Genomic DNA, 22,105 nt, shown 5'->3' with positions numbered 1-22,105 from the left:
TGCGTACTGCCACGGTCTGTCGGGGTCATCTGCGTCGTCGCCCTCTATCATTCATCCCGTAGTCCTGGCGACTGACAAATAAAGTGGCCTCCTGAAAGGGCCTGAGCAAATGGCAGGTTCAACGCATGAGCTTTCACTGTCTAACGTCAAAGCTACACCAAGAGTAGTCCTGTCTGTTTGTATCTTCAAGAACTCGGTCATAGGTTTCCTCTGCTCATAAAGTTGGTCCAACATGTGGAAATGTTGCATATGAGGCAATGTAGGGGAACATCATTCTGCCTTTGCAGCTCAGGGAGGGTTAATTTTGCACGGGAAGAGTGGCTGAAGTGCGTACACAGTGCAGGGAGCGTGAGTCAGCCCTCTCTGATGCAATGCGGGCAGAATGTTCTTCCCATTAATGGTGACCATGGTTTCTATCTCCACTTGGCAAGGAGACAGCCAGGATTCAATTTCTTGGTTGATGACGTAGAGTAGTTCAGCTCTGTACACCTAGACTGGCCAGGCGCAGAACCACGTGACAACACCGTGCTTTGCAAACTAGGTATGTTGGAAGACCATTGTGAACTGTGCCTATAGTGGAGGCTGAGAAAAAGGTGGAGGATAAGGAGGCAGAGGAAGACATTGGCACAGAATCCCCACGATTACAACGCAGAGGCAGCATTGCCATCACCTGCTTAAGTTGACACATTTACCTAGTTGGTTGTAAAGGACATAAAGTATATTGTATAGTTACATTTCCAAACGGAGAGAAGTACTGACTAGGGTTGAGCGAACCCGAACTGTAGGATTTTTAGACCCCGGACCCGAACCCAAACATTTCAGTAAAGGTTCGGGTTCGGTGTTCGGCGCTTTCTTGGCACTTTTTGAAAGGCTGCAGAGCAGCAAATCAACAAGCGTTTGACTGTGTGCCCTTAGAAGCCATCACAGCCATGCCTACTAATGGCATGGCTGTGATTGGCCAGTGCAGCATGAGACCCAGCCTCTATATAAGCTGGAGTCGCGTAGCGCTGCACGTCACTCTGCCGTTACTAGTGTAGGGAGAGGCTGCTGCTGCTGTGAGGGAGAGAATGGGAGAGAATCTGTGATCAGAACTGGAATCTAACTCGGCGATCTACAGTCGTGGCCAGTTTTGAGAATTACATAAATATCTGAAATTGGAAAAGTTGCTGCTTAAGTTTTTATAATAGCAATTTGCATATACTGCAGAATGTTATGAAGAGTGATCAGATGAATTGCATAGTCCTTGTTTGCCATGAAAATTAACTTAAACCCCAAAAAACCTTTCCACTGCATTTCATTGCTGTCATTAAAGGACCTGCTGAGATCATTTCAGTAATCGTTTCGTTAACTCAGGTGAGAATGTTGACGAGCACAAGGCTGGAGATCATTATGTCAGGCTGATTGGGTTAAAATGGCAGACTTGACCTGTTAAAAGGAGGGTGATGCTTGAAATCATTGTTCTTCCATTGTTAACCATGGTGACCTGCAAAGAAACGCGTGCAGCCATCATTGCGTTGCATAAAAAAGGCTTCACAGGCAAGGATATTGTGGCTACTAAGAGTGCACCTCAATCAACAATTTATCACAGAAACAACTGAAACAAAGATCTAAAAGCAGTTTAGCAGCAAACTTTGTAAAAACTAATATTTGTGTCATTCTCAAAACTTTTGGCCACAACTGTACATACACTTAGTTGTGTGGGTGCAGTGCACAATCTTTTTACCCTGCTCTGAGCCCAGTGACAGGGAAAAATAACGTATCCGTCTGTCAGTTAGGTGGGCGGCGGCGGCCATTTTATGCAAGCTTAGCGCACCAGCACTGCATCTGAGCTTTTGTGACATTGAAATCCAAGCTAGAAATACTGCACTAATAATCCGGTTTAAAAAAAAACACTCTTTTTTTGGGCAATATACAACATCTGGTGCATTTGCTGGATTAGGCAGTGTGCAATACAAGCTAGAAAAAGAGCCATAATTTTCTGGATTTTTACAAACACCCTTTTTTTTTTTTGCAAAATCCACTATTTTACAGATCTGCACATGTGAAATTAAAGTGTAATATACAGCTTTATATATTCTGTTACAAAAAAAAAAACACTTTTTTGGCAATATCCAACATCTGGATTAGTCAGTGTGCATTTTAAGCTAGAAATACAGGTGCCATATGTAGTGTCCCACTAGGTAAAGGTGGGCACTGCACAGGTTAATGTGTTGCATTGCATTAAATGTCACGTGCATGTTTTTCCCTGTACTATCTGGGTGTCAGGCCTGTCAGGGTGTAGTTTAGCCTCCCAGACGTTAGAGGGAGCTGGAGAGCCCTAGTTACATATAGGAAGGCCCAGACAAGGAAGTGTTAGTTCATTCCAGGGGACTAGAGGAGTCAACTCGTCCACCTGAAGCTCCTGAAGCTAGGATCAGCTCAGTAGAGACACCCCAGTTGAAGGATCCAACCTCCTGGGAGAAACTTACAGTTACCTACCTGATAAGAGGAGGCGTCCCAGGGTAAGTGAAGTGACCCTGATAGGCAGAAGATCTTAGGAATCATAGCAAGCAGTATAATACCTGAGGAAGGAGGTAACCAAGGATATAAGCCACCCTTTTAGGCATCCGGGCCTTGGGAGTTATCAAGCCAGAGTGGGAGTTCTATAAAGGACAGTGTAAAAGTACAACCTGCTGCTGAGTGCTTGTGGAATTTACCCTCAGTGTAACTTGCATGACTATTGCCTGCCATATTTGTGAATAAGCCCCTTTTGTGGAACTGTAATACAGAGACTGTGCTACACCTGCTGTACAAAGTTGGATTGTCCAGTAAAGTTTACGTTTGGTTCACTGCATACTTCGTCATTCCAACCACCAACCGGCGTGCCACCGTCCAAAGGCACTGGCGTCACGAATACCCCAGGGACCTTGCCCCAGGCACACGAAATACCTGTAACATCCAGGGCACCTCAACTACCATCAGGCCTGGTCCCTATCTACGGAGCGTGCCCCAGAGGAACTGTGTCTACCTCTCCTTCACTGCCACGCGCCTGCCCAGGGTTCTTCAAATATAGTGAGTACCCTCGATTGCCCATAACTGTGACCTCACTTCGTCATCCCCTGCAGGTCTGGCGTGTTGCACATACATAATTTTCTGGGTTTTTATAAACACCCTTTTTTGGCAAAATAATAATTTTACAGCCGTTGCAGCATCAGCACATGTGACATTCAAGGGTTAGTCTGTATCAGTACGTGCGAGATACACCCTTTAGATACTGTGGTTCTATTCAGTTATTTGAAATACAGCCATTTTGGGCAAACAAATTTAATTGCGGCCTAGTCTGGATCAGTCGGTGTGAGATACACCCTTTAGATACTGTGATTATATTCTTCTATTAATAAAACACCCTTTTTGGGCAAAAATACAAAAAATTTCTGCCCTTGCAGCATCAGCACGTGTGCAATTCAAGGTTTATATACTGCTGTCATATTCTGTTATTAAACAAACAAACATTTTGGGCAAAAAACTTAAATTGCGGCCTAGTCAGGACCTGTTTGTGTGAGATACACCCTTTACATACTGTGGTTCTATTCAGTTATTTGAAAAACAAGCATTTTGGGCAAAATACACAATTTTACAGCCCTTGCAGCATCAGCACATGCGAAATTAAAGGGTTATATACTGCTGTTATATTCAGTTATTAAACAAACACCCGTTTTGGGCAAACAAGTTTATTTTGCAGCCTTTGCTGCATATGTCATTGTGAGATACACACTTTAGCTACTTTCACACTTGCGCTTGATCGGATCCGTTCTTCCTGTTGCTTCCTCCTCCTACTCCTGATCGTCTACCAGCTCCTCATCCGGTCAGCGTAACACCTTCACCACCAACTTCAGCACAACCAGGGGTAAACGAAAGCAGGCAGTTTTAAAACGTATCTGTTTGGGGGACAAACCCCACACCGCGCAGGAGCAGTGGACGGGCCTTGAACAACAGACTGATGAGTGGTTGGTGCCAGTGAGCCGCAAGCCCAGCCTGGTAGTGTGCAATAATGGGCGAAATCTCGTAGCAGCTCTGGAACTAGCCGGTTTGACACACATCCCTTGCCTGGCGCATGTGCTGAATTTGGTGGTGCAGAGATTCCTTAAAAATTACCCCGATATGTCAGAGCTGCTGCAGAAAGTGCGGACGCTTTCAGCGTTCTCACCCTGCTGCTGCTCGCCTGTCAGCCCTGTAGCGTAACTTCGGCCTTCCCGCTCACCGCCTCATATGCGACGTGCCCACAAGGTGGAACTCCACCTTGCACATGCTGGCCAGACTGTGTGAGCAGCAGCAGGTGCTAGTGGAGCCTCAGCTGCAGCAGGCACAGGTCAGTCGCACTGCGGAACAGCACCACTTCACCACCAATGACTGGCCCTCCATGAGAGATCTGTGTTCCTTGTTGCGCTGTTTCGAGTACTCCACCAACATGGCCAGTGCCGATAACGCCGTTCTCAGCGTTACTATCCCACTTCTATGCCTGTTTGAAAAAACGCTGCTGGCGATGATGGAAGAGGATGTGGCACAGGAGGAGGAAGAGGGATCATTTTGTAGGGTTTGCAGCCAGTCATTCACAATTGGCTCCGAGGTTGGGTTCCTGCACCCACAAACGCCAGGTACACAATTGTCCAGCCAGGGCACAGTTCTACAGGATGATGAGATAGAGGAGGAGGAGGAACCTTGTTCACGGCAGGGTGGCACCCAGACCAGCTCATGGCCATCACTGGTGCGTGGCTGGGGGGAAACAGAAGACACAGACGATACACCTCCCACAGAGGACAGCTTTTCGTTGGCTCTGGGCTGCCTGGCACACATTAGCGATTACATGCTGCAGTGTCTCCGCAACGACCGCCGAGTTGCCCACATTCCAACTTGTGCTGATTGCTGGGTGGCCACGCTGCTGGATCCTTGTTACAAGGACAACGTACCTTCCTTAATTCCCTCACTGGAGCGTGATTGTAAGATGCGCGAGTACAAGCGCACGCTGGTAAACGCGCTGCTGGTGGCATTCCCACCTGACAGCGGGGGCACAGTGGAAGCACAAGGCGAAGGCAGAGGAGGAGGAAGAGGTCGCCAACGCAGCTGGAGCACTGCCAGCACCTCAGAAGGCAGGATTAGCATGGCCGAAATGTGTAAAAGCTTTGTCAGCACGCCACAACAATCAGCACCACCAGCTGATATGGAACGTCTTAGCAGGAGGCAGCATTTCACCAACATGGTGGAGCAGTATGTGTGCACACGCCTACACGTACTGAATGCCGGGTATGCCCCCTTCAACTTCTGGGTTTCCAAATTGGGCACATGGCCTGAGCTTGCCCTTTACGCCTTGGAGGTGCCCTGCAGCCAGTGTATTATCTGAACGTGTGTTTAGCACGGCAGGGGCATCATCACAGACAAGCGCAGCCGCCTGTCCACAGCCAATGTGGACAAGCTCACGTTCATTAAAATGAACCAGGCATGGATCCCACAGGACTTGTCCGTACCTTGTGCAGAATAGACATGTATACCGGCCTTAACCAGCCAATGTTATATGGTATATACTTCAGTGCAATTGCTCATTCTTGTATTTTGTATATTCTTTTGGAGAGTTCCCTAATTAAAATTAAAACCAAAAACCAGTGTTGGCTACCTCGTCCTCCTTCACCGCTACATCCACCGCCTCCTCAAACTCCTACTCCACCTCATATCAAATCAAATAAAAAAAATTTGTACGCATTTTATATTATTTTATGGCATTTCACTACTTTGTTACATTTTTGGGTGAAATTCACAATTTTTTGGGTGTGATGTACCACTGCTATACCTAGTAGACAGGAAAAATAAATAAATGTGCCAGTTACATTTTATTGTGAAATTAACCAATTTTGGGGTGTTATGTACCACTGCTGAACCTAGTAGACAGGTAAAAAAAATAAAAAAAATTGTCTGTTACTTTTTCAGTTGAAATTCAAAAAATTTTGGGTGTAATATTTCAATAATTTTTCTTTTACCTTTTTGGAGTGACAATAAACATTTATTTTCTGTCATAGACCCCTGCTCTACCAAGTAGACAGGTTAATAAATTACTGTAATTTTTCTGTTACATTCTTGTGTTGACATTTTTGAAATTTTGACGGATAGAAACCCCTGCTCTGCATAGTTGACAGGGAATAAAATTTACTAAATTCTTCATTAATTAATGCGCGGTGATGGATCATGTGATTGGACCATGTGATATGACATCACCACAGGTCCTTTAGCTGGCAGCTCATGATTATAGAAGTAAAAAGAGATTGGCAACTACTCGATCAAGAGGAGGAGATGAGTTAATATATATTTTTATTTTTTAACCCTCAATTGAACTTCAACTAAGCATTCTGCATTAAAGAATGCTATTATTTCCCCTTATAACCATGTTATAAGGGACAATAATACAGTGAATAGACTTTCGTCTTAGCAACCATGTGTGAAAATCGCACCGCATCCGCACTTGCTTGCGGATGCTTACGATTTTCACCCAGCCCCATTCACTTCTATGGGGCCTGCGTTGCGAGAAAAACACACAATATAGAGCATGCTTCGATTTTCACACAACGCACAAGTGATGCGTGAAAATCACTGCTCATGTGCACAGCCCCATAGAAATTAATGGGTCAGGATTCAGTGCGGGTGCAATGTGTTCACCCGCACTGCACTTTACTAATTTGTCCCACAATTGCGCTTCAATAATTTGTCCCACATTTTCGCTCAATCAAAAAAAATTGAATCAATTTATCTCCCTTGGATGTGGTCTATCTTTCTCAAGCACCCTCACCGGCGTGAAAGCCGGATTCACCGATAACTGTGATCACCATGGTAGGCGCAGAAAAGAACATTGAAAGTTGATAGAGCAGATATCCAATTGGATTGTGAACATCACGGGGACATGCGACATGGTGGGGCAGTATGTTTGCACACTCCTACACGAACTGACTGATGGTTCTGCTCCCTGCAACTTCTGGGTCTCCAAATTGGGCACATGGCCTGAGCTTGCCCTTTACGCCTTGGAGGTGCTGGCCTGGCCTGCAGTCAGTGTATTGTCTGAACGTGTGTTTAGCACGACTGGAGGGGTTATCACAGGTTATATTTCCCAATTTTTTGGGTTGTACCCTAATTTAAAAAAATTAAAATAAATGTAAAACAAAAAAACTGTGTAGGCTACCTCCTCCACCGCCGCTTCCACCTACACCACCACATCCACCGCCTCCTCAACCTCCTACTCCATATTGAGCTCGTCCTCCTAGATCATGATTCTTATTTTTTATTTTTACGTATTTTATGTTATTTAAAGTCATTTCCCTATCCACTTTTGCTTGCAGAGCACTTGCCATGCTCTTAACTACATTTTGCTGCCATTTGCAGCCCTCATGACATTTTTACAGCCACTTTAGTGCTCAAAAGTTCGGGTCCCCGTTGACTTCAATGGGGTTTGGGGTCAAATTTGGGTCCCGAACTCAAACTTTTTTGTTAAGTTTGGCCGAACCCGTCGAACCCGAAACATCCAGGTGTCCGCTCAACTCTAGTAATAAGACCTGATTTTTGCTGAAAACATTTACCCCATTCTAAACATGAAAATGGCTTCTCTCCTGTGTGAATTCTCTGATGAATAACAAGAGCTGATTTATGGTTAAAACATTTCCCACATTCTGAACATGAAAATGGCTTCTCTCCTGTGTGAATTCTCTGATGTATAACAAGCACTGATTTCTGCCTAAAACATGTACCAAATTATGAACATAAATATGGCTTCTCTCTTATTTGGTCACCTCTTCTGTGACTTTTATTTTGAGTTACAGTTTGTGATGAATCAGAAGATCAGGCCTGTTTAAAAGGATCAAATGATACATTTTTCCTGTGAACAGAGGAGGGTATTTCTTGGATATTGGCATGCTTTTCAAATGTATCTTGTGTGATAAAACAACGATCTACTTCAAAATCTGAAGATATCAGATGTTTCTCTAAGTTCCTGGTACAGTCATCTGCCAAGAATAAAACATTTTATTATTGATGAATAATATACTAAAATATTCTATTGAAATTTTATAACATTTCCATATAAAAAAATCCACAAAAAGTACAAGGCATGGCACAAAATTCAAATATCAATTGACTAAAACAGTGGTGGCTAAACAGATCACAATCTAATTGTAGACCAAGGGGCATAAAAATCACTGAAAAAACAAAACACTGTATTTCCCCTTAAAATTTTACCTTTATTTAATCTAAAAAAATCCCCCCCACATACAAATAATAATGAATATCAGATTGCAAAAAGGTGATTCCACCTTGGGACTTCTTAAGCATAGAAATATGAATATTGATGTTTTGGCACCATGTGACTACTCACGGTACAGTTGACCACGGAACAATTGGTGATTGATCATGAGAAGTGGGACCAAAACGATATAAGATAATGTAGTAAGGCAGCTCTCACCTGCGTTGGTTGTGAACACCCCTCGTGCACGGATGCTGCACCTGGATGCGGTAAAGTCCAGGAATTTGAAAAAGGAGGATCCAGCTCAATTCAGGTGAAATTAAGAATTACCTTTATTCCAACGTTAAAATCCGTAATGCAAGTAAAAATCTACATGTTTCAGACCTCTTAGATATATGGGTCCTTCCTCATGACAAGCATGAATATGAAATGGAAGCAGCTCCCTATATATCCTAGACTAACCCCAGGTTGATAGCTATCACCTGGGAGGAGGAGACATAGGGAGGCGGTTCCATGCAATTTAATTAGGTTAAAAAAAAATACAAGCCAAAACATGAAAAACATGAAAGACAATGGAAAGAGGTTGAGATATAAATTCTAACACTAAAACAATAGTGATAAATGGGACTCAGTGTTTATAAATAATCAACATAGGGACATATGAAGAAATATATATCTGTATAGCATACAGTTAGTATTGTAAAATAAGATCGTGGCGCTTATTAAGTCCCTGGGGCTGGCGTGATCCTAATTGGAATATCCATAAGGCTTCCCTGTTAAGGAGTTTCCTCCTATGATCCCCCTCCTCTTGGTGGCAAATAGACCCTCTCTATGCCTTTGGCATTTAAACCAGACACATCCCCCGCATGTGCTATTGCAAAATGTAGGCTGGCTGCAGAGACATTCCGGTCTCTGTAGTGCGGTTAGTCGAATATGTGTTTACGTATCCGATTTTTTAACGGATTGACAGTACAGCCTACATATTGCAAAGAGCACCATATATGTGATGAGATAGACTACATGTCGAGTTTTGCAATTAATATATGATTGTATTTTATATTCTTTTTCATTTGCATGTTTTCTCTATCATCATGTGATCGCAACAAATACATTTCTTGTGACCACATTTAAAACTACCTTTGTAGTGCAACCATGTAGCTTGTGGTCTCTCCCTATCCGAGAAGAAACTTGTCTTGATAATATTGCCCACAGTGGGTGCTCTCTTAGCCACACATTTTATTCCATTTGACACAATCTCTGCCCAGTTGTCATCAAAATTGAGAATATGAAAATATTTTTTCATAATCTTGCATATAGCAGGAAATTCCTGACTAAATTGTGTTATAAAATATGTGGCATGTTGGTTGGTATCAGTCCTCCCTAGCTGTTTAAACTTTGTGGAGGACTGCCTGTTAATATCAAGAACCATTTTGGTGGCCCGTTCAATGTTGTTATGTGAGTATTCCCTGCGTAGGAGTCTATCCCTTATATTGGAAGCTTCTCTTTCAAAATCATGTGGGTCAGAGCAATTGCGACGAGCACGAATCAATTCCCCTTTGGGGATATTATGGATGGTGTGAGAAGGATGACATGAATGGGCTAGTAGTGTAGTATTCCCAGCTAGCTGTTTCCCATAGGTGCATGTGCTGACTCTGTGGGTGGAGATATTCCCCCTCAGGCACAGGTCCAAAAAATGGATCTCAGTGTCATTAGTTAGAAACACAAATTGGATACAATCGACACAAGAGTTGAAATGTCTAATAAGCTCCGGTATGGACGCCACATCCCCAGACCATACCATCAGCAGGTCATCGATGTAGCGTCCATACCAGAGCAGACGGTCCAAAAACGGAGAGGTGTCGATGAGGAGAAAGTGACCCTCCCACCATGCCATGAAGATATTTGCAATGGAGGGAGAGAACTTGGCCCCCATCGACACCCCTGACACTTGCAGATAAAAAGTATCATCAAATAAAAAATAATTATGCCTGAGGAGGAAACCCACCACCAGAGCAGCATACTCCCTAAGTGTCACAGTGTAATCACTGTAATGGTCGAAAAAACCAGTTTAATGTAGTAATCGCCAGATTATGAGGGATATTAGTGTACAATGACGTGATGTCAGCTGTTATCCAAGAATAACCCTCCCTCCATTTAAAATCAGAGAACGCCTGCAGCACTGATCTCGTATCTTTTAGAAAGCCAGGTATTGAAGGTACCAGAGGTTGTAAAAGGGAGTCCACCCACTCAGAAAACCGCTCAGAATAATTGAGAACTATTCCGGCTACTATAGGTCTGAGGGGTGGAGGGAATGCATTCTAGTGGACTTTAGGTAGCGCATGGAAAATAGGAGTTATAGGATGTTCCACAAAAATGTATTCCTTTTCCCTAGTGCTGAGGCAACCAGTTGATAGCCCCAACTCCAAAATATTCCTCATTTCAGTTTGGGACGATACTAGTGGATCACCGGATAGTCGGACATAGACCTGGGTATCACATAGCCTGGTGGTCACTAGACTTTATATAATCCTCTGTCTAAAATAACCACAGACCCACCCTTGTCTGCACCTCTAATGATAATGTCTTCCCTTTCCCCTAGGTCCCGGAGGGCAGCTCTTTCTGCCGGAGTCATATTGGATTGACACCGTGACTTGGTGGTATCATATAAGAGACATAAGTCCCTTTCCACCAATTCCTGGTATTTGTCAAGAGCTGCCGACCGGGACTGTATGGGGTAAAAATCCCTGTTATGTGTTTTAAACTGTTGGGAAGAGCTGACATAACCTCCCTCATTTTGTATAGCAGTTTGAAGGGAATTGCAAAGAACCATTTCAGCAAAACTCACTGTATTATTGTGCAATATCATCCTTGTCTAAGGGGCGTAGTGAGATGTGTGCCATGTTCCCAAATAGTAAACGGAAAAAACACTGTATGTGTATTAGGTCCACACAGGGAGTGCACGCCACCAGGTAATGTGCAATTTAATTAGCTTGTAGTTTTTTTTAACCTAATTAAATTGGATGGAACCGCCTCCCTATGTCTCCTCCTCCCAGGTGATAGCTATCAACCTGGGGTTAGTCTAGGACAGTGATGGCGAACCTTTTAGAGACCGAGTGCCCAAACTGCAACCCTACCACCCACTTATTTATTGCCAAGTGCCAAGACTGCAATGGCTATGAATACCAATATAGTATATCTTCAATGTAATTTTGCTATAATATCCTGCCTACACCCAATGTGCTGCCTGTGCTGTTCATAGTGCGCCCTGCGCTGATGAATGGCAGGAAAATTCGAAGGCATATTGGTACACCATAGACATTTTCCAGGGTGCGAGTGCCCACAGAGAGGGCTCCGAGTGCCGCCTTTGGCACCTGTGCCATAGTTTCGCCACCACTGGTCTAGGATATATAGGGAGCTGCTTCCATTTCATATTCATGCTTGTCATGAGAAAGGACCCATATATCTAAGAGGTCTGAAACATGTAGATTTATACTTGCATTACGGATTTTAATGCTGGAATAAAGGTCATTCTTAATTTCACCTGAATTGAGCTGGATACTCTTTTTTCAAAACGATATAAGGATCTCTCCTAGGAGGTGAGCCGATGAGAACTCTGTTGCCTTATATCCAGGAGAAAAATCCAGTAATTCCACTTTTAGGCAATTGGGGAGCTGTCCCTATCAATTTATGCTTACCCTGCCTAAAAGCGGAGTAATTGCCCCAAAAGCCCCAATCGGTTGCTGTACCCTAATCTGTTCCCCTCCTAATTGATTCCCAAACAGAGAACAACTGCCTAAATGTCCTAGATGTGTAATTAGACCGTACAAATAGGAAGGCAAAAAATCTGCTCATATGGAAAATAGGTACTTCTCCAAAGGTGAGAGTGATGAAAGATAAAAAGTCCCAGGTGATACGTTATAGTAAACAATTCGCCCCGACACGTTTTCCCAGTGGCATGAAATAGGTTCATCAGGAGACCAATTCACATATGCACAATGGCATTCAAATAATGTGGTGCCAGGAGATGAATGGCTATCGTTTTGGTCCCACTTCTCATGATCAATCACCAATTGTTCTGTGATCAACTGTACCGTGAGTGGCAAAGCATCAATATTCATATTTCTATTCTTAAGAAGTCCCAAGGTGGAATCACCTATTTGTAATCTGATAGTCATTATTATTTGTATGTTGGAGGTCTTTTAATAGATTAAATTAAGGTAAAGTTTTAAGGGGAAATTAATACACCAAGTTGCATAACTAGAAAAGATTGGCCCTCACCTTGAGCAACGTCCCTGCAACCCCCACCCAATCAGTCATTTGAAAGATATATCATTTATAAATGTACTAGCGCTGGACAAGAGGCCACGAATGTCCCCTTAGTGCCCCACACACTAGTTTTCTCCCCTCAGTGTCCCTTTCACAGTGGAATTCCCCCTTAGTCCCTTTTCACAGTACTGATGCTAGAATGTCCCCTTGTTGTCTCCAAACAGTAGTTATGCCCCTTAATGCCCCTACAGAATAACTATGGCCCCTTTGTGTGCCCGCTGCAGTAGTCCTGTCCCTTAGTGCCCCCCTTTACAGCAGTGAAGCTCCTGTACTATTAATAAGATTAATAAAGTAATACCGAGCACATCATGCACTTCCCAGCAGCAGACGTGATGACGTCATCTCTCTTGCTGAGCTGAGGAGAGTGCACAGGCCGGGGATTTTCTCTTGTCTGTGCGCTCTCCCTCTCAGCCCAGCAGGTACAATGACATCACTGTATCACACCTGCTGCTGGGGAGAGTGCAGGCCGGGGAATGAGACCTGGGCTATAATGGATGACAGATACAGCAGCTGGACTCGGAGGGAGGGAGGAGAGTAGAATGGACAGTAGGAAGCACAGTGAGCCATCACTGACCATTGGGAAGCTCCTCAACATGTTTTTTTTCCCTTTAGATATAATTACTATTGATAATATGCAGTTAGTCACTTGGGTCAGGATATCTCGGGGTCTATATTCACAGACAGGTAGGAAATATCTGATGTCATGCACTCATGGCATCCATAAATATTTTTGCAGAAGGAGGAGCAATGAGCGTGGCGGTTTTGCAGCCCATATGAATGCCCACAGTAACTGGTTCAGGAGAGCACAAGCAAGACAGCAGCCCAAACACAGCAATCAATCCAAATGGTCTGTCCGAAACAGATTAATAATAGATGAGCTGGACTGGTGGCAGAGTATAGCAGTAGGGTCAGAAGGGGTAGCTAACCAGGCCTAAGAAGCCACTCAGGAGGAAGGTTGGTCTCAATGATATAATTAGGCCAGGGCACACCCCCCACAGATGTTAGGAGTATAAGCCCCTTCTAGATTGCAGCATCAGAGACTTAGAAACTATTATTCGAGGGGGAGCCTCAGGGATCTTCTGTACTAGGCTCTCCACACAGCAGCCTCCCTGCATCTATCAGCATAGAACGCTAGGGCGAGATCACAGACTCCTAAGCCCAATATGGCGCACGTCACGTGTGTCTCCCCCACCGCCTCTACCTCTGTCCGCTTCAGCTCCCAGGCAGCTCCCCCAGTCACCACAGGACTCTCGAAGTGTCCCCCGATGGAAGGACCAAGCAGGTAGATATATTACTGCTACTGCTATGTAGCGCTGCTCCCTGTTCTGCACTGGTCTCCTTGAACCTGCACTGGTCCCGAGTGATATATCTTGCTCCCCCAAGTCCAGGCACACTAGGACACGGTAGAGGTAGATTTTTAAATAGGTATGGCTGGGTGAATACAGGATTTTTGCAGAATACCGCCAGAGCACCGCACGATCTCTTTCTCATACCATGCAAGCTAGGCCACGCCCCTGTGAATAGCGCCATTGACTTCAATTCATTTTAAAAACTACTGTGTGCCATTTTTCACTGTTGTGTGAATGTAGCCTTATCCTGCAACTCTTCCCGATTACACAACTACATATAGCGCCAAAGAATAATACTGTGACCCGAACATCATCACTGCAGCTAGGACACTGTGCACACTGCGGTCTCTCCAAATCTCAGTCCTGTCACTCTCAAGTAAACAAACTGCATTGGATTTTATGACATATCAAGAAACTGCCTTGACCTCACACATGTTACGATCCATATAAAAAGAGAGAACACAACTTTTACACTTTATTATCTCCCTCTCCGATGTCTCCTCTTAACTCCAGTTATTGTTTTTTACATGAGATTTTGTAGGATTGTACATCATCTCATCAGTCAGGTTCCTACAATATAGGATCCACTCAGTGGATATCCTCTATATAAGATCCTTCTCCTGATTGACCCGACAAGAATGGACAGGGACAAGATGGCGGAGAGGATAATAAATCTCACCCTAGAGATCCTCTTCCGGCTTACTGGAGAAGTGAGAGATTCTGATTATGTCACATTACATCATCTTATCTATGTTACTAACAGATGGACATGACTGGGGAGGTGAGGGACTCTGGAGATGTATGGAGTGATATTTATTACTGTGTCTCTCCATAACCAGGACTACACAGTAGCGAAGAAGACCTCTAGTGAGCGCTGTCAGGACCCTAGAGCTCACCAAGATGATTGAGCTGCTGACTGGAGAGGTGACACTTCTGGGAATGCTGGGACATTATACAGGAACGCTATGAAGGTATCTGGGTGATGACTGTATCATTGTGTTGTCAGGTTCCTATAAGGTGTCAGGATGTCACCGTCTATTTCTCCATGGAGGAGTGGGAGTATTTAGAAGAACACAAAGAAATGTACAAGGAGGTCATGATGGAGGATCACCAGCCCCTCACATCACCAGGTAATAGACATGACTAAATACACACGTCCTCTCATTATCTGTATGTAAGGAATTAATTTAGTCACTGGATGTGTTTCCTACAGATAAGGAAGAGATAACAACACCAGAGAGATGTCCCAGTCCTCTTCTTCTACAGGATTGGTCAGAAGTAGAGTTGAGCGGACACCTGGATGTTCGAGTTCGACGGGTTCGGCCGTACTTGAGAAAAAAGTTCGAGTTTGGTACCCGAACTTGACCCCGAACCCCATTGAAGTCAATGGGGACCCGAACCTTTGAGCACCAAAATGGCTGTAAAAATGTAATGGAAAGGGCTGCAAATGGCATCAACATGTGGTTAAGAGCATGGCAAGTGCTCTGCAAACAAATTTGGATAGGGAAATGACTTTAAATAACACAAAAAACTTGAAAAAAAATAATAATAATCTTGATCTAGGAGGACGAGGTCTATATGGAGTAGGAGGTTGAGGAGGTGGTGGATGTGGCGGCGTAGGTGGAAGCGGCGGTGGAGGAGGAGGAGGTAGCCTACACTGCTTTTTGGTTGAAATTATTTTTTTTTATATAACATTTTTTATATAACATTGGGAAATATAACCCTCCAGTCATCATAAACACACGTTCAGACAATACACTGGCTGCAGGGCAGGCCAGCACCTCCAAGGGGTAAAGGGCGAGCTCAGGCAATGTGCTCAATTTGAAGACCCAGAAGTTGAAGGGGGCAGACCCGTCATTCAGTACGTGTAGGCGTGCACACATACTGCTCCACCATATTGGTGAAATGCTGCCTCCTGCTAAGACGTTCCATATCAGCTGGTGGCGCTGGTTGTTGTGGCGTGCTGACAAAGATTTTCCACATTTCGGCCATGCTAACCTTGCCTTCTGAGGTGCTGGCAGTGCCCCAGCTGCATTGGTGACCTCTTCTTTGTCTACTGCCTTCGCCTTGTGCTTCCACTGTGCCCCCGCTGTCAGGTGGGAATGCCACCAGCAGCGCGTCTACCAGCGTGTGCTTGTACTCACGCATCTTACGATCACGCTCCAGTGATGGAATTAAGGACAGTACGTTGTCCTTGTAGTGGGGATCCAGCAGCGTGGCCACCCAGTTAGTCAGCACAAGTTAGAATGTGGGCAACTCGGCGGTCGTTCCAGAGACACTGCAGCATGTAATCGCTCATGTGTGTCAGCCTGCCCAGAGGCAACGAAAATCTGTGCTCTGTGGGAGGTGTATCGTCTGTGTCCTCTGTATCCCCCCAGCCATGCACCAGTGATGGCCATGAGCTGGTCTGGGTGCCACCCTGCTGTGAACATGGTTCCTCCTCCTCCATCTCCTCCTCCTCATCCTCCAGAACTGTGCCCTGGCTGGACAATTGTGTACCTGGTGTTTGTGGGTGCAGGAACCCACCCTCAGAGCCACTTGGGAATGACTGGTCGGAAACCCTACGAAATGATCCCTCTTCCTCCTCCTCCTCCTCCTGTGACACATCCTCTTCCATCATCGCCAGCAGAGTTTTTCAAGGAGGCATAGAAGTGGGATAGTAGCGCTGAGAACAGCGTTATCGGCACTGGCCATGTTGGTGGAGTACTCAAAACAGTGCAACAAGGAACACAGGTCTCGCATGGAGGCCCAGTCATTGGTGGTGAAGTGGTGGTGTTCTGCCGAGCGACTCACCCGTGCGTGCTGCAGCTGAAACTCTACTATCGCCTGCTGCTGCTCGCACAGTCTGGCCAGCATGTGCAAGGTGGAGTTCCACCTTGTGGGCACGTCGCATATGAGGCGGTGAGCAGGAAGGCCGAAGTTACGCTGCAGCGCTGACAGGTGAGCAGCAGCAGGGTGAGAACGCCGAAAGAGCGCACAGACGGCCAGCACTTTATGCAGCAGCTATGACATATCGGGGTAATTTTTACGGAATCTCTGCACCACCAAATTCAGCACATGCGCCAGGCAAGGGATGTGCGTTAAACCGGCTAGTCCCAGAGCTGCTACGAGATTTCGCCCCCATTATTGCCCACCACCAGGCCGGGCTTGAGGCTGACTGGCACAAACCACTCATCGGTCTGTTGTTCAAGGCCCGTCCACAGCTCCTGCGTGGTGTGGGGTTTGTCCCCAAACAGATAAGTTTTAAAACTGCCTGCTGTCATTTACCCCTGGCTGTGCTGAAGTTGGTGGTGAAGGTGTGTCACAAGGGTGTCAAGAGCCACGTCTGACTCCGTTATACCCGGGGTCAGGAAGTCGCAGCGGGTGGCTGCGCGCTCTATGTCTAAAGATCACGTTGTTTCTTAGTGATTGTTTTCTGTGTTTGCCTTGCAATCCTTTTTGTCTCACTCAGGGATCCGTAGCTTCTCCTCCTCAGCTGTTTCTTGTCTGCCACTCCCAACCTCCTTATATTCTCCTCTCACACTTCTCTAGTTGCCAGTTATAGAGCTTCCTGCCTGGACTTCTATACTGACCCACTGGAGCTGTGAATCCTGAGTGCTACCCTCCAGAGTGCTACCCTCCGGATCCCTGTTGGGCTTTTTGTTGTCTCCTGTTGTCGCCCACCTGGGATTATATGTTGAGTCTGTATTGTCTGTCCTCCCCTTGGTGTTTTCCTTTAGAGCTAGTGGTGCGGACTAGTGTTCCCACCGCCCTGTTCACTATCTAGGGCTCATCTTAGGGAAAGCCAGGGTTTTAGGCACGTGATCGGCGTACGGGTGAGGAACCCGTCTAGGGACGTTAGGGCAGCCAGGTGCCAGCCGCAAGGTGAGTCAGGGGTCACCACCTTCCCTCTCACTTGGGCAGGGCCTTCCTCTTTCCCTCCCTCTGTGTCACGTATGTGATAGTCACGCCGATCGTAATATTATAACTGGCCCTTATTTTTTGGGAGAAAAAAAAAATAAAAAATTCTCTCTACTTATATGGATCCTATTGCTGCTTTGGCAAAACAGCTTCAAGGCCTGTCTTTGGAGGTGGCAGGATTGAAGGCGTCTGTCCTCCAACAACAGCAGCAAATGCAGCAGACCGCAAGCCCAGCGGTTGCTATGGGTAACCAGGTTGTTACAGAACCCAAGGTTGTTCTTCCTGACAGATTTTCTGGGGGAAGGGACAAATTTGTGACGTTCCGTGAGGCCTGCAAATTATATTTTAAGCTGTGCCCTTACTCCTCAGGTAATGAAGAACAGCGGGTGGGGATTGTTATTTCCCTGCTTCAGGGGGACCCGCAATCCTGGGCGTTCTCGTTACCCCCTGGTTCCCAGGCTCTCCGGTCAGTGGAGGGATTTTTTGGGGCTTTGGGTCTCATATATGATGACCCTGACCGAGTCGCCCTGGCTGAGTCGAAGTTACGGAGACTCCTACAGGGAGATCGGCCAGCAGAGGAATATTGCTCAGAGTTCCGTAGGTGGGCTACGGATACTCAGTGGAACGACCCGGCTCTCAGGAGTCAGTTCTGCTCTGGGTTATCTGAAAGGGTTAAGGATGCGCTGGCGCTGTATGAGACCCCCTTTCCCTTGATGCTGTTATGTCCCTCTCTATCAGAATAGATAGACGTCTTAGGGAGAGATCGAAAATTCATGAGCAATTGGTAACCTCTCCCAAGCAGCAGTTAGTCTGTACTGACTTAGATGAGCCTATGCAGCTAGGAGGAACTTCTCGTCAGGTCCGTCCTCCTGAGGTTCGCCGTAGGTGGGGGGCTTGTTTTTTCTGTGGGGGGAGGGGTCATTTCATTAATGTCTGTCCCTCCTTTCTCAAAAACAAAAGACCGTCGGAAAACTACTAACCCCAGGCTGTGCGGAGGATGTCAGCCGGGGGGTATACGTCTCCTCCATACGAACATCTCAATTTGTGTTGCCAGCGGTTATTGTTTTTGGTGTTAAGACGGAGTCTATTTCTTTTTTTCTAGACAGTGGAGCAGGGGTAAATTTGATAGATGCCCATTTTGCCCGCACTATGGGTTTGTCTCTCTGTACGCTGCAGAGACCTATTCCCATATTCGCTATTGATTCTGCTCCCCTGTCTCAGAGAAACCTCACTCACATTGTCCATAACTTACACCTTCGGGTAGAGGACCACCATAATGAGTGTCTTTCATGTTACGTTCTGGAGGGCCTTCCCTCTCCTGTGGTATTGGGTCTTCCCTGGTTGGTAGCGCACAATCCAGTGGTGGATTGGCAGGCCAGGGAGATATTGGAGTGGAGTGAGCATTGCAGAGAGAATTGCTTAAATAACAATTGCTTAATCGCCTCCATAGCTTCCCTACCTACATTTATTTCGGACTTTGAGGACGTTTTTTCTGAAAAGGGTTGTCAGAAGCTACCACCTCATCGTCCTTATGATTGCCCGGTTAACCTGATTCCCGGTGCAAAATTACCCAAGTCCAGGTTGTATAATCTTTCGGGTCCCGAGAGACAAGCCATGAAAGATTATATCTCCGAGAGTCTGGCTAAGGGACACATCAGACCCTCTTCTTCACCCGTGGCTGCAGGGTTTTTCTTTGTTAAAAAGAAAGATGGGGGGCCTGCGTCCTTGCCTAGATTTCCATGAGCTAAACCGGATAACCATCCGAGACCCATACCCTCTTCCTCTCATTCCTGACCTTTTTAATCAGATTGCGGGTGCTAGGTGGTTCTCCAAACTTGATCTTAGGGGGGGCCTACAATCTGATTCGTATCAAGGAAGGGGATGAGTGGAAGACAGCTTTTAACACCCCTGAGGGGCATTATGAAAATTTAGTCATGCCTTTCGGTCTGACCAATGCCCCTGCTGTCTTCCAACATTTCGTTAATTATATTTTTAGTCATCTCATCAGCAGATTTGTAGTCATATACCTAGATGATATCTTAATTTATTCGTCTGATCTGAAAACACATGAAGTACATGTCAGACAAGTACTGCAGGTCCTACGGACGAATAAATTATATGCGAAAATTGAAAAATGTGTCTTCGCCGTTCAGGAAATACAGTTCCTGGGATATCTATTATCTGCTTCAGGTTTCCGTATGGATCCTAGGAAGGTCCAGGCAATTTTAGATTGGGATCTTCCTGAGAACCTTAAAGCTCTACAACGGTTTTTGGGTTTTGCAAATTTCTATAGAAAGTTCATTAAAAATTATTCAGTGATCGTTAAACCCCTTACTGACATGACTAGGAAGGGGACTGATTTTTCTAAATGGTCTGACGACGCTAAAATTGCATTTTCCTCTCTAAAAGAGAGATTTACCTCGGCACCTGTTCTAATTCAACCTGATGTCTCCCAGCCTTTTATTGTTGAAGTAGATGCGTCAGAGGTGGGAGTGGGGGCTGTATTGTCTCAGGGTCCGTCTCCTGGCAAATGGCGTCCTTGCGCTTTCTTTTCCAAAAAGTTATCTACTGCAGAAAAGAACTATGATATTGGAAATAGGGAACTGTTGGCGATTAAACTGGTGTTTGAAGAGTGGCGTCACTTCTTAGAGGGAGCAATCCACCCTGTCAAAGTGATTACGGATCACAAAAACTTTCTGTACCTAGAATCGGCTAAGCGTCTCACCCCTAGACAAGCTAGGTGGTCGCTATTCTTTACCAGATTTAACTTTGTAATCACCTATCGTCCTGGGGCAAAAAATACCAAGGCAGACGCATTATCTCGTAGTTTCCCTGGAGGGGGTAATGTTAGTGATCCGGTACCTATTTTACAAAGAGGAGTGGTTGTCTCTGCTGTACACTCTGTTCTAGAGGGAAAGGTGTTAGAGGCCCAGGGGGACGCCCCGGCCTCTTGCCCCTCAGAGAAATTGTTTGTACCGTTAAACCTGCGTCTTGAATTATTAAAGGAACATCATAATTCGGCACTTGCTGGGCACCCGGGTAGTAAAGCAACCTTGGAGCTATTGTCTCGTCGTTTTTGGTGGCCAAGGTTGCGTCAGGATGTAATGGATTTCGTGTCTACTTGTTCTACTTGTGCACGCGCGAAAGTCTCTCATACACATCCAGCAGGGTCTTTATTGCCTCTTTTCATCCCCAATAGGCCATGGACACATCTGTCAATGGATTTCATCACTGACTTACCGTTGTCTGCGGGTAAAACAGTTATCTTGGTAGTAGTAGACAGGTTTAGCAAAATGGTACACTTTATTGCGCTACCCGCACTTCCTAATGCTAAGACTCTTGCGCAGGTGTTTATCAGTGAAATCGTGAAGCTTCACGGGGTCCCTTCCGATGTGGTTTCGGATCGGGGAACCCAGTTTATTTCTAAGTTTTGGAAAGCTTTTTGTTCCCGTTTGGGGGTACACTTGTCCTTTTCCTCAGCTTTCCATCCTCAGTCGAATGGACAGACTGAGCGTACCAACCAAAACCTAGAAACATATTTAAGGTGTTTTGTGTCTGAAAACCAAGAGGTGTGGTCATCATATTTACCGTTAGCCGAGTTTGCCATAAATAATCGCTGTCAGGAATCCACTGGCAAGTCACCATTTCTTGGTGCATACGGTTTTCATCCCCAATTTTGTACTTTCAAAGAGGGGGGGTCTTCTGGGGTTCCCGAAGAGGAACGGTTTTTCCTCATCTCTTTCATCGGTATGGCAGAAGGTGCAAGCTAACTTGAAAAATATGAGTGGTAAATATAAATGCATGGCCGATAAGAAACGGTCGCCAGGTCCGGACCTAGGAGTGAATGACTATGTGTGGTTGTCTACTAGGAATATTAAGTTGAAGGTTCCCTCTTGGAAACTGGGCCCTAGGTTCATTGGTTCTTATAAAATAGTAGCCGTCATTAACCCTGTGGCTTTTCGCCTGGAGCTACCTCAGACTTTTAAGATCCATAACGTCTTCCATAAGTCGTTACTCAAGAAGTATGTTCCACCTCTAGAACCATCACCGCTGCCACCTCCTCCTGTTATTGTGGATGGTAATCTGGAGTTTCAAATATCCAGAATTGTTGATTCTCGTCGGGTCCGCCGCTCTCTTCAGTATCTGGTGCATTGGAGGGGTTACGGTCCCGAGGAAAGAATGTGGGTTCCAGCGTCAGAGGTAAACGCTAACAGGTTAATTCAGGCTTTCCATGCCTCTCATCCTGAGAGACCTGGTCCTGAGTGTCCGGAGGCCCCTC

General features: G+C 45.5%; 1 protein-coding gene across 1 annotated transcript in view; it reads left to right on the top strand.

Moving 5' to 3' along the window:
- The window catches only part of LOC122942550 (oocyte zinc finger protein XlCOF7.1-like), a 238,641-nt gene that overhangs the window by 96,032 nt on the left and 120,504 nt on the right, over positions 1-22,105 (top strand). Inside the window, exon 3 of the mRNA XM_044300212.1 lies at positions 20,017-20,022. Coding sequence (XP_044156147.1) covers positions 20,017-20,022 — 6 coding nt within the window. The remainder of the gene's footprint in view (positions 1-20,016; positions 20,023-22,105) is intronic.

The sequence above is a fragment of the Bufo gargarizans genome, chromosome 6 (genome assembly GCF_014858855.1).
Source record: "Bufo gargarizans isolate SCDJY-AF-19 chromosome 6, ASM1485885v1, whole genome shotgun sequence".
In the NCBI taxonomy this organism is placed as follows: domain Eukaryota; kingdom Metazoa; phylum Chordata; class Amphibia; order Anura; family Bufonidae; genus Bufo; species Bufo gargarizans.
The sequence above is the reverse complement of the archived record's forward strand: the minus strand, read 5'-3'. Positions and strand labels throughout refer to the sequence as shown.